We start from the raw sequence: 13,409 nt of genomic DNA, 5'->3' as shown, positions 1-13,409 counted from the left end.
TAATTTGCATATATTTAAAAAAACAAAATCTGAGTATTGGATAAAGCCAGGTTACAAATTATTTTTTCATTGTGTTCACATATTAGATGGGGAAAAAAATTACAGAGGGATTTATGGATATCTACTTTTGTTATCCTGTAAATCAGAAAATACTGTCAATAGCCTTAAAAAAAAGATTTTCGCCATGTTTTTTGGAATAAAATGTTATATAAATCAGGCTAGGAATAATATATTTACAAATCCCTCTGTAAATGTCTTCATAATATAACTAGGTACAAGACTGGAAAGTTTGGTGTATATTGGTGCTACTGAAGTGGAGATTTCAGACTTGGAGGATGAGAGAAAAGTCATTTTGAGAAAACGGGCTTTAAAGATTTAGCATCAGCCAATGAGATTGTGCATTCAGCCCTTTTACATTCGCGATTGGTTGCTGATAAAAAGGAAATGACCATATTTGGATCCGACAGCATTGTACAGGAGAGAGAGAGCTTTCCAGCGGTGCATGTGATGACGGTGCAGACAGCGATCGCGTAGCAGCATGTTGATTAAGAACGCCAACTTTTGTTGAATTTATGAGAAATCTACAGACGCAAACAGACACAGTGTAGTAAAATAAAGACCTAAATGTGTATTTCGGACTTTTTTTCACCACAAGTCTGAAAGAAGAAGACAAATTGAAGACAAATATCCAAAAATATCAAAATTGACCAGTAAAAAAAAAAAACGACGTTTTTGCCTGCCGTGTCTCGCCTCAATGGGCTTCAATATTATAAAAGCTTGTGTAGTCCGGACCAGGCTGTCACATCGGCTCAAAGGGTTTGGAGAGGGACTATCTAGGGCAAGGGGTGTCCAAAGTCCAGTACACACCCAAACACGTCCCGGGGATGAATTTTAAATGGCCCACCACATATAATTTACAAATCATGCAGTTTCACAGTGTCAGCACAAGGCGACCGCGCTAGATTTTAGGCCAGGTTTTGCTGTAAACCGTGAGTGAAACAAAATGTGATAACTGACAAGCACTGGCATTTGTGTTGCTTATGAGAAACATTAAACGCACCAGAAGTGGAACGAAACAGACGCACCATTTATTATCTCTGCTGCCCAAAGGACAGCACAGTACGAGCTCAGAACAAGTGCGTTTACTCGCTCACCGGCGATGATACAAACACAAATGTCTTGGTGATTTAAACGAATTAAAAGACATTCTCAACAACACTGACACAGAAAACGTACTCGGTTACTAACGTAACCTCGGTTCTCTCTAGAGAGAGGAACGAGTACTGCGTAGAATACGCTAGGGGAAAATCCTTTTCCACGAGAATACTGAAGCCAAAAAAAAAATTATCCTTTAATTTTGTATTAATGTAAAACGCGTTGCGGCAGCATACAGACATAGGCGAGGCAGCTCGCGCGCCTATTGGCTGGTCTGCTGGCAACTGCTTAAGCCTATCGAGCGAGACCTAGAGTGACGTCAGACCCAATGAGGGCGCTTCGCGCCCTCTGCGTCACGTCCCGCCGAAACGGGCGTGGCTTAGGTCTATAAATACCGCTCGCAGGCATTATTTCTCTGGTTTTTCATAGTCGAAGCAACCAGAGCGCGTGCAGGCACGGCAGGATACGCAGTACTCGTTCCTCTCTCTAGAGAGAACCGAGGTTACGTTAGTAACCGAGTACGTTCTCTTACGAGAGATACTCTCGTACTGCGTAGAATACGCTAGGGGAACCTACTGTAAAACGCCGTGCGTGCTGGGATCTGATACCATAGACTCAAGGGCGACAGCCCGGAGTTCATACAGTACATAATCACCCAGGGGACCCACAGGGAATCCTGGAAGAAAGGGGGGTTAGCCACTATCTTCCTTATAGCAGCATAGAGCAAGGATTGCAATACTCAATAGCTGCATAACTGACAGCGCCAGCTATGAGATTTTGGCCATACTAGACCGACAGTAGTCTGGCCTGTAGTGCGGGAACCTCTAGGTTGTAAAACCTTATAAATGTAGACGGAGAGGCCCAGCCTGCCGCCATACAAATATCTTGCAAGGCAATCCCACTTGACCATGCCCACGATGAAGCCATGCTTCTCGTGGAGTGCGCTTTGACACCCAGCGGGCACTGCATGCCCTTGGTTGTGTAAGCTAGCGCTATCGCGTCCACTACCCATCTGGATAGGGTCTGTTTCGAAGCGGCTTGTCCCTTAGAACGTCCGCTGAACGAAACAAATAGCTGCTCCGTCTGTCTGAAAACAGACGAGCGAGACACATAAGCTCTTAACGCCCTGACTGGGCAAAGGGAGCTTTCGTCCATATTTCCTTCAGTGACCGGCAGGGCAGACAGGGAAATGACCTGTGCTCTGAACGGTGTATTGAGGGATTTAGGAACATAACCGTGCTTAGGTTTGAGTATAACTCTAGAGTCATTCGGCCCAAATTCCATGCACGTCGCGCTTACTGAGAGCGCGTGTAAGTCCCCTATGCGCTTCACTGAAGCGAGAGCCAGAAGAAACGCCGTCTTGAAAGACAGGTGTTTAAGATCAATCTCCTGCAAGGGCTCAAATGGATGACCTTTCATGGCTTCCAGTACCGTAGAAAGGTCCCATATAGGGACTGTGGGAGGTCTGGGAGGATTCAGTCTCTTAGCTCCACGAAGGAAGCGAATAACTAAATCGTTCCTTCCAATAGACTGGCCGAGCGTGGTCGAAGAGAACACTGCTATGGCCGCTACATAGACTTTGAGCGTGGAAGGGGACCTGCCCTTATCCAACAGCTCCTGTAGGAAGGAAAGAACCTCCGTCACACCGCAATACAGGGGTGACACACCACGAGCTGTGCACCAGCTAGAGAACACTGACCATTTTGAGGCATAGAGACGTCGCGTAGACGGAGCTCTGGCCTGTGTGATAGTGTTTAGCACTCCCTGTGGGAGGTCAGCGGGTACCCGTTGATGGCCCACACATGGAGGGACCACAGCTCTGGGTGAGGATGCCAAATCGAGCCGTTGGCTTGAGAGAGGAGATCCCTCCTCAGAGGCACTGGCCACGGGGCGGTGCTTGCTAACTGCATCGCGATTGGGAACCAAGGTTGGCTCATCCAAAGTGGGGCTACAAGCAGCACTGAGCATCCTTCTTCCCTGACCCGTTCTATCACCTGAGTCAGGAGGGAGACGGGGGGAAAAGCGTAGAGAGGACGGCGAGGCCACTCGTGGGTCAGCGCGTCCTTGCTCTTCGAGAAAAATTCTGGACAGTGAGCGTTTTCCTGAGACGCGAACAGGTCTACTTCCGCTCTGCCGAATTTCTTCCACAGCAGCTGGACTGTCTGTGGGTGCAAAGACCATTCTCCTGTCGGAACTTGGTTCCTGGACAGTCTGTCTGGTCCTATGTTTAGGAGCCCTGGCACGTGCGCTGCTCTCAGCGAGAGCAGGTTGCTGCGGGCCCATATCAGGAGGCGCCTGGTTAGCCTGTACAGAGTCAGGGACCTGAGGCCGCCCTGGCGATTTATGTAGGACACCACTGAGACGTTGTCTGAACGTATTAGCACGTGGTGCCCCTGTATGAGGGGACAAAAGCGCGTGAGCGCTTTGCTCACTGCCAACATTTCGAGGCAGTTGATATGTAAGAGCTTCTCCCGCTTTGACCATAGGCCAAAAAACGGTCTGCCCTCGAGCAGCGCTCCCCATCCCGAGGTGGATGCGTCCGTGGACACCACCATCACTCTCGAGGAAGTCCCCAGGCTTACACCTGATTGGTACCAGTCTTTTGCCTCCCAAGGTTTCAAAGCTGCAATGCATGCTCGATTGACCTTGACGCGAAGCTGACCGGAGGCCCACGCTGAGCGTGGTACTCTCTTTCTGAGCCAGAACTGCAGTGGGCGCATGCTCAGAAGACCCAACTGGAGAACTGAAGATGCTGAGGCCATCAGGCCGAGCATCCTTTGAAAGGCTTTGAGAGGGACTATCGCGCCGCAGCGGAACGCGCCGGCTGCGCGACGAATGTCTAGTGTGCGCTGAGATGACAGGCGTGCTGTCATTAGCAGCGAGTTCAGCTCTATTCCCAGAAAAGATATAATCTGTCTGGGGAAAAGTGAGCTCTTCTCCCAATTCACTGCGAGACCGAGATTCTCGAGGTGATCGAGTAAAATGGTCCTGTGCTCTACGAGCTCTGAGTGAGATTGGGCTAGAATCAGCCAGTCGTCCAGATAGTTCAGCACTCGTATGCCCCGTAATCTGAGGGGTGCGAGCGCTGCGTCCATGCACTTCGTAAATGTACGGGGTGCCAGGGACAAGCCAAAAGGCAGGACTGTGTACTGATATGCCTGGCCCTCGAAGGCGAATCTCAAAAATCGCCTGTGACGTGACGCTATCTGTATTTGAAAATACGCGTCTTTTAGATCTATTGACACAAACCAGTCCCCCTGGCGGACGTGCGCGAGGATTTTTCTGGTTGTGAGCATCCTGAACTGGCGCTTCATAAGCGCTCTGTTCAACTGCCGCAGATCTAGTATGGGTCTGAGACCCCCGTCTTTTTTGGGCACCAGGAAGTATCTGCTGTAAAACCCCCCCTCGCTTTGAGCTTGAGATAGGGGTTCTATAGCCCCTTTGCTCAACAGTTTCAAAATCTCGGCTCGAAGTAGATGGGCTACTTTCGATTCTACCGTGGTCTCGACGCGCGCCATGAAGCGGCGAGGGCGTCGGCGAAACTGCAGCGAATAGCCTCCTTTTATGATGTTCAGCACCCATCTCGAAACCCCGGGAAGCTTTTCCCACGCAGGTGCGCGAGTAGCTAGGGGCCGGATGCGAAGCGCGCTCTGATCGGCTCGCGATACAGCGGCTTTTGTGTGCTGTGACATAAGCGTCGCGCTCATGACATCTGAGGCAGGGGGCGCGCTGATAACAGCGGGCAGAATGCCCGCGCTCGACTCCTCCGCAGTGTTTAGCTGAGAGGAGGAGGGCTGGGCTAGTTTCATGTCTGTGTGTGGGCGTGGGCGCGGAGCGGCGGGCACGTACACCACCTTTACAGCATTGCTCGCGTGAGCAGAGCATATGCATACGGGTCCTGTATTCACAGGGACCGTGAGACATGTGGGAAGTAGCGTTAGTGGGCACTGGGTAGTGGGCACTTTTGCTACATTTGAAGCGCAATCGATCTGAGTCGATTTTATGTGCGCGCGCCCTGTGTGAAGGGCTGTGCTTGTGTGTAGGAATGGGCGCTGAGTAGCGGGCATTTTTTCTACACATGAAACACCGTCGGCCGTGGCCGGGACACCAGAAAATACACTCTTAAGGGATTTATCTGGGTAGCCGTAAAAACGGCTTTTGTGTGCAGGCAAGCGGGTAATGGAACCGGCTTGTTGGCTGCTAAATACGCTGGACCAGTCACATTTCCTGGAACTGGACGAGCGGCAAGCTTTGGTGGAAGTCCGGCCGCAGCGGGACTTGGACACCGTCGCTTTCCTAGGCGTGCTAGGATGATTTCGGGGCCTCTGGCTTCAACACAACCTTCTGCCGCGGGCCACGCGGGGCGGGGCGGCGGCCGGATGAGCGAGAGCGCGGTCTCGAGCTCTGGGCTTGGCGGCGTTGAGAAGAGGAGGCGGCGGGCGGAGGCTTAGGCTGTGAGCTCTGAGCAGACGGTTTCGCACGGCCTGCTGCAGAACTGGAGCGCTTCGGGAGGAAGTGCTTCATGGCCTGGGTCGCTTTCTGCACCTCAGCGAACCTATCGGTGAAATCTTTGACCGAGGTTCCGAAGAGGCCGGCAGGGGAAAGCGGCGCGTCGAGGAACGCGGTGCGCTCCGACTCAGACATGTCAGAGAGCGTAAGCCACAGATGTCTCTCAGACACGGTGAGCGAGGCCATGCTCCGTCCGATGGCCTGTGCTGCTGACTTGGTGGCGCGAAGAGCGAGGTCTGTAGCGCTCCTCAAGTCCGGCACACAGATTACGTCAGGTCCTTTCTCGTCCAGCTGGCGGAGGAGATCGGCCTGGTATATCTGAAGCGTGGCCATGGTGTGCAACGCTGACGCGGCCTGCCCGGCGGCGGAGAAAGCGCGGCGGAGCAGGGTTGACGTCGTGCGGCAGGCTTTTGAGGGCAGCGCCATCTTAGCACGCCGTCCAGCGGAGGGCGGGCATAAGTGCGCTGCGATAGCCTCTTCAACCGGCGGCAGGGAGTGGTAGCCTCTGTTCTTTGCGTCGTCAACAGCGGAGAACGCCAAAGAGACAGAGGACCGAGTCCTGGCCGAAAAAGGGGAGTTCCAAGATTTAGCGACTTCTTCATGAAGCTCAGGAAGAAAGGGCGCTGGCTTGGATGCAGGTGAAACGCGCTCCCCAGGCAGGAAGTAGCCGTCCAGCCGGTTATGAGCAGGCTGCTCAGGCGTAATCCACTCGAGGCCGAGGCTCGCCGTGGCCTGAGTGAGCACGCGCATGAGCTCCGCCTCAATGCTCGCTCTCTTTCCCGTAGAAGCACGGGCAGGAGGGGTGGGGTCCTCAGAGCCCGCCCAATCCTCACTGCCTGATGCTATGAGAGAGCAGGAATCCTCCTCTCGAAGCAGCGCGTCGATCTCATCAGCGTCATGGACAGAAGCGGCGGCAGACCGCGGCCGCTGTCCGTCCGTGAGCGAAGCTGATGAAACCGGAGAAGCAGGCGGGCGCACCGGCGAGCTTTGACGGCTGAGAGAGGGCTCCGGGATCCGCTGAGCGCGGCGCTTCTTACGGCGCGGCACAACAGCAGGTGTGGGCGCAGTCTCGGTGAACAGTGCCAAGCGAGTCCTCAGAGTCGCTAAAGGCAACAGCTCGCAGTGATGGCAGCCGCCATCAGCGAGCGCGAGAGCTGCGTGTTCTTGACCCAGGCAGGAAGCGCAGATGACATGGCGGTCCCCGTCGCTGAGTGCGGCTCTGCACGAGCCACAAGCAGGCATCTTGAAAAAGACGCAGCTCTTTTAGATAGTGTGAGTCGCGCCGGCGAACACACACACACAGTGCAATGAAAAGGATATAGGCGCTGGATAGCGCAGCAGGAAGGCGATGAAGGCGGCGCGGCCAGCAGCTTCTTCGACTCGTCCCGCTGAGGTGCTCCTTCAACAGCGCGGCTTCTTCTCGGATCCAGCGATGTGAGTTGCTTCGCTGAAGGATGAAAAATCAGAGAAATAATGCCTGCGAGCGGTATTTATAGACCTAAGCCACGCCCGTTTCGGCGGGACGTGACGCAGAGGGCGCGAAGCGCCCTCATTGGGTCTGACGTCACTCTAGGTCTCGCTCGATAGGCTTAAGCAGTTGCCAGCAGACCAGCCAATAGGCGCGCGAGCTGCCTCGCCTATGTCTGTATGCTGCCGCAACGCGTTTTACATTAATACAAAATTAAAGGATAATTTTTTTTTTGGCTTCAGTATTCTCGTGGAAAAGGATTTTCCCCTAGCGTATTCTACGCAGTACGAGAGTATCTCTCGTAAGAGAACACAACATTCAGGTCAGAATACTTTTCAATCCACAAATCACTAACATTTACCGTGGATTTACCGTGGTAAGACTAACTGTAAATGGAATGTGGGATTTTCATATCGAGTTTTATTATATTATTAATATAGACATGTATTAAATATTAAAGGAGTAAATATAAATATAGGGCAAATTACAGAAACAAATAGTTGATTTTAATTAGAGTAGAGTTGTAACTCAGTAAAAATGTTACCCTTTAAAAATTAGTTTGTTAAAATTGTACAGATCGCATTCGGGAAACCTGTTTGAATATGGTCACTTCAACGTTAATAACTAAATATTTGCAATTTTATATTCCAATTTGATAGATATTTCCTGTTTAGGCCCCCGTGAATTATTTCTAGCGTTTCTTTGAATTGCTCACAGTACAAACACAGACACAGACCGTTACCCTTCTGTGACTCTCCTCGTTTTTGCTGCATTCTGGCAGATGTGTCTTCTCCTGCGAAAGGTCAGATGAATCTCCCTCCCCCTCTCCTCTCTTTCCACTTCCTCTTTTCCAGCCCTCCATCTCTCTCTCTCTCTCTCTCTCTCTCTCTCTCTCTCTCTCTCTCTCTCTCTCTCTCTCTCTCTCTCTCTTTTCTGTCCTGAGACTGCATTTCTCTGATGCTAAAACAGTCTTCACAGGGGGGAACACATCTCCGCACTGTTGCTAAGCAGAAACCAGTGTGTGTGTATGTATGTATGTATGTATGTATGTTACGTGTAAATGCGTGTCATATTCACAGTCACACACACACACACAGAGCTGCGTGAGAGTCCCTCTTACAGCATTGCAGTACTTCCAGTCAATTAGGGGTGAAGGTTGGTGAGCTGGGGGTCTGGAACTAATTTGTCCTGACGACTGAAACCCCAATCAGCCGCTACTGCACCCTCCCCCCCCCCTTCCCCCGTGTTCCTCCTGTTTCTCCGCACCTCTCTCCTTCAGTGAGCGACAGTTACGTAATTCACCCCACAGTGCAGTGGCGTTTTTTCATACAGCATGTGTGTGAGAGAGAAAGAATGAGTGAATTTTCCTCCGGACTTTTCCCGTTTGTGTACTTGGCACACCATCGAACCCTGAGCCATCTCTTTGTTTTATCTCTCACAAGCCGCTCGCACGCACCACAGCCTCTGCGGCACAAATGCACTCGACATCGGATGGTGCATCACGGCATGAGGAACAACGGTGTAATAATGTAATGATCCGTACACAGACGGGTTATGTAACTTGCTTACTCCTGTAAAGCCCAGAGTATACTTCAGATTTTACCTTTATTCTAGCATATGCGTATAGCAGAATGCACGGCCTTTTAAAATATACTTAATTTGATAGCGATGGTTATTACATCATACATTACATCTCTCTGGAAGGGACTTAAACTGCAGTTCATCGACTGGCCACTAGAGACTGGATGCAAAAGAGTCAATCCCATAGACCCCCATGTTACTATGCCCAGCTTTACAGCAGAAAAGATATGCTTACAGCCCAGTACAAAAAGTGGTTTTGGTCTATATAGCTAATTTTGCCCTTCATGACAACTGTGAGGGGGGTGAATTATTTTATAACTCATTTGTTTGTAACTTAATAACTTATCCGGATTGCCGCTGCTGTCACTACTAGCCGTTTGTCTGCTGTCTGTTAGCATTATGTCACCTGAGCAATCCCGCCTTTTTGCCCATTTTTCGTTTATTTGGGAGTGACGTGCGGACAAGATGGTGACGGCCGGCTCCGCCCACTTTAAGCTTAAAAATGCTCTTCAGAAACGGGTGACGTCACGGACACTATGTCCATTGTTTTATACAGTCTATGGTTTTATTTGTGACACATCTTCACCGACCCTTTCTCTGTCCTTCATTAATAAATTGAGTGAATGAGTGTGCTTGTATGCATTGCAGTGGTGCCGTCGACGTCACGTTGAGTCAGTCACTCGCACTCTCACACACGTATCATGTGTGTGCTTGGTTTCCCACCTCTGTGGTTGAACTTGACTCATCTTGCAGTGAGCTACAGTGACACACGACCCAGGGCCAAGGACCCAGTGAAACACGAAGCACACATGAAAATGTGCACACACATGCATGCTGGGAGCACAAAGAGTGTCACAGCCCTGGACATGCTGTCTCTTTGCCAGATTGTGTGTGTGTTTTGATTAGTGAGATATTGGATCACACACTTGAATCAACAAATGACAAATAGGATGTGATGGGTGTAAATGAAATATAGGATGAAAAGTGATTGTGCAACACATATCTGCTATTTGTAACAGGAAAGAAGTGTCTCAAGGCACTCTCGAAGCGTCGTCTCCAGTTACAGAGAACAGAGCTGTTTGCTGGTTCACAAACCACTTTAAACAACAGCCTGTCAGAAGACTTCCTTAGGCCACATCCACACGAAGCCAGAGCTTTCCCTATCCGATGTTTTTTTTTTTTCTCGTTCAAAAAAAATAATTCTTAAACAAGAAATGTCTGCGTACACAAAAAAACAATGAAACTGACTCAAATCGGTTTGCTAACTTGCTAACTTTGAAAACAGGTTTCAAAGTGCCAGTTTTTGAAAACGATACCATGATCGTCTCCGTGTAAACTACAAAAACATGAATTTGTGTAAACGGCGCATGTGTATTACATGTTCAGTCTATAGGCACGTAGAGTTTCTTTACAAAGTGGCATTGCCAACTACTGGCCTGGCATGAATAATACGGCATTTAAATCATTTTCGCGGATCCGTGTGAACGGAGATCATGTTGACATTGTTGTCGTCGGTTCGTGGAAAATGCAAAGGAAAAACGTTTCTATTTTTTGTAGGGGTGTGCATTGGCACTGCCCTCACGATTCGATTCGATTACGATTCACCAGGTAACGATTTGATTCAATTCGATTCTACGATGCATCAAAATTCTACTGCACACAACAAGGCAAAATTTTCATCAGTCATGAGGCAATGCAAGCAGTCAGATATTGAACAACAGATTTTATCGGCTGCTATGTGTGTATTGTCACTCTCCTGTATCTTTGACATAAATGTCATTAAATAAAATTTAATGGTACAAGGGTATTGGATATGGCATTTTCAAAACTGAAAACTGAAAAAGAAATCATAAATCACTGCTTTCAGTGCTTTGAATGAGAAATGTTTCTCTTCTCTCTGCTTTAGAACCATTTGAAATTAAATAGAGCAATAATAACAGCCAACTTTTTCCAGCAGTGAACATAAGTGTTTTTTAAACTAGTTAGTTGTATTGCCAACGTGCTTGATTTTAGTGTGGCAGGTTTTACACACCGCGTCGGCAACACACTGGCTGCGTGGCGTGTCCGTTTTTTTCCGGCTCCCATGTTAACAGGTAGAGCTTGCACACTGCCTGCGTGACTCAGGCGCGCGGAAAACACGTGCATGCTAGAAATAGATCCGACGCCTATTTTTCACGCGACACGCAAGCGTGTTGGAAGCGTTTCCAGGCAAAATAGAACAGGAAAAGATGTTTATTTGTCATTTTGACAAGAATACATATTAATAAATGTTATTTTGATGTTTGAAAGTCCCGGAAGTAATTGAAACTTAACAACTTTATTGTCCAACTCAAGGCCAGAAAATAAACAGTTACATAATCGATTATGGCACTTTGCTGCATCGATGCTGAATCGCGCATGCCCCGCATTGCGATGCATCGCCGAATCGATTATTGTTGACACCACTAATTTTTTGTATATCGTTGTCGTGTGAACATACCCCTAGTATAAATGTTTTTTTGTATTATAGTATGTTTTACTACAATGCATTCATTTTTTTATTAAAAGGAAACCAACATTCAACATTTATTTTTTATTTATATATATATATATATATATATATGTATGTGTGTGTGTGTGTGTGTGTTGAATATTGATTTGCTTTCTATTAAAAATGAATGCTACTAATCTTGACAATCTTTATTGTACTGTCCAACTAACAAACAAACTCTCTCTTCCTCTGTGTCTCTGCAGTAAGAGATTGAAGAGGGCAGATAAGAACGGGAAAGGCCTGAGGCACTTCTCCATGAAGGTGTGCGAGAAGGTACAAAAGAAAGGCACCACGTCTTATAACGAGGTGGCCGATGAGCTGGTGTCTGAGTTCACACACGCCAGCAGCCTGATGCCCGCCGACTCGGTGAGTGCCACGAGATCATGATTAGACTTTAAGCTTGATTCCTAATTATTTTTTACTGTTGGTCTGTTTAGAGATTTGGAAGAAAAAAAAAACCTGTACCACAAGTATTAAAATTGGGTGCATAACTCCCGCACTCAGCCTTAAAAGTCATGGAGTTTACATAATGCTTTCTTACAGAGCCATTTGATATTGATCTAAAAAGACTGTCCTTGTCTTGGACTCTTTCAGATATGAAATATGCATAGAGTTACCATTATGCCTCACTTAAATGACCATCACTTACTCGGTGTCTGTTTACACAACAGAATAATACAGAACTGGACCAATAAAACACGGTAAAGTTCTACAGGTTCCTCCTGCGGCCTCTCATGTTAATATGGCTGTGATTCATCAGCCTGTGGTTTATGAAGAACGTTGAGCACTTCCCGTCGCACTGCACAGTGTCCACCTCTCGTCTGGCCGTATCCCAAAACCATAAGCAGGAACAGACACTTAATGTTGATCTCAGATAATATGTCTTTTATAATGAGGGTTTGGGTTTTGACCGCTGGCCTTAGATCATTGCATAACAAGTGTTTCTACCTGGAGTGAGAGTGGCGTGTTGTGAGTATTTTCCGGTATTAGTTCTGACAGTCCACCAGTTTTTAATCTCTCTGCCCTGGAATGCTAGAAGGACAAAGACTCAGAGTCAAAAGACTTCAGCGCAGACGCAAAGGGTTTGGGCTGCGACTGGACTCTCCATGCGCTTTGTGACATTAATAGATGGTGTGTGTTTGCACTTGCAGCAAGCGTACGACCAGAAGAACATCCGCCGGCGTGTGTATGACGCGCTCAACGTGTTGATGGCCATGAACATCATCTCCAAAGAGAAGAAGGAGATACGCTGGATTGGCCTTCCCACCAACTCAGCCCAAGAGTGTCGCAACTTAGAGGTGGGTGTGTGTGAAAAGACACATTCACTATCACAAATGACCTTCCCATTGATTCCAAAGAAGATATGTGCATGTGCGTCATCTTCCGGATAAGCGTTCTGGCTAAAAGCCCCAATATACTTCAAGGGAAATTGAAAAACAAACTCGTGGGACGTCATTTAAAACAAAATCTGGCCAAAACGAAGGTTGTTTGGAGTTCATTTAGGGAGTTTGCCAAAGACAGCTTGCCAAAGTAATTTAATAATTACAAATAATTATTTGTATATATGGGAGTGACAACAGCATTCTATAAACAAACTCACGCACCAGTGAACTGCATTTTTGGCAAAGCCCTGCTGTGAACTGAACCAGGCTGGGCACTTTAAAGTCTCAATTTTAATTTCAGGAGGGTTTATATCTGGGGAGGGGAAAACAAGAAATCACAATATTGCTTAGATGTGGTAATTAAACTTGAAATGGCTATGATTTAATCAATGAAATACCAGCACTGCATGTTTCAATGTAAAGACGCAGTGCTGTTGAGCTTTTTACGTGCACGCGCTTTTAGAGCGGTTTGCTATCATGCCACATGTATGCCAAGTGATTGTTTTGATCTACTGCTGATAAATAATAAATGTGTTTATAATGCTTCTGTAATGCCCATGATGATAAGCGCAGCACTGCTTTATATAACCGCTACAATCCTGCTGTTGCACAAGTGCCACCTTCTGGCAAAGAGTGAATTCGCATTTTCACCTAGGCTATATTTTACCCATATTTTTACGTTTTTTTTTTTACGAGTTTGGGTCTGTTTGACGGAGAGTTCGGGCCAGTACTGCATTCTTGTACATGTTTTATTTCTTGCAAACCTTAATGTTTGTTTTGTTTT

At 47.8% G+C, this 13,409-nt stretch overlaps 1 protein-coding gene across 4 annotated transcripts in view; it reads left to right on the top strand.

Annotated features, from left to right (window-relative positions):
• The window catches only part of tfdp2 (transcription factor Dp-2), a 59,940-nt gene that overhangs the window by 36,273 nt on the left and 10,258 nt on the right, over positions 1-13,409 (top strand). For all 4 annotated transcript variants that reach the window (XM_081371269.1, XM_081371268.1, XM_081371271.1 and 1 more), the window contains 2 exons: positions 11,447-11,609; positions 12,395-12,541. In XM_081371269.1, coding sequence (XP_081227395.1) covers positions 11,447-11,609; positions 12,395-12,541 — 310 coding nt within the window. The remainder of the gene's footprint in view (positions 1-11,446; positions 11,610-12,394; positions 12,542-13,409) is intronic.

The sequence above is a fragment of the Scardinius erythrophthalmus genome (genome assembly GCF_964197995.2).
Source record: "Scardinius erythrophthalmus genome assembly, chromosome: 7".
Classification (NCBI taxonomy): domain Eukaryota; kingdom Metazoa; phylum Chordata; class Actinopteri; order Cypriniformes; family Leuciscidae; genus Scardinius; species Scardinius erythrophthalmus.
This window is presented reverse-complemented; position numbering and strand designations above follow the sequence as displayed.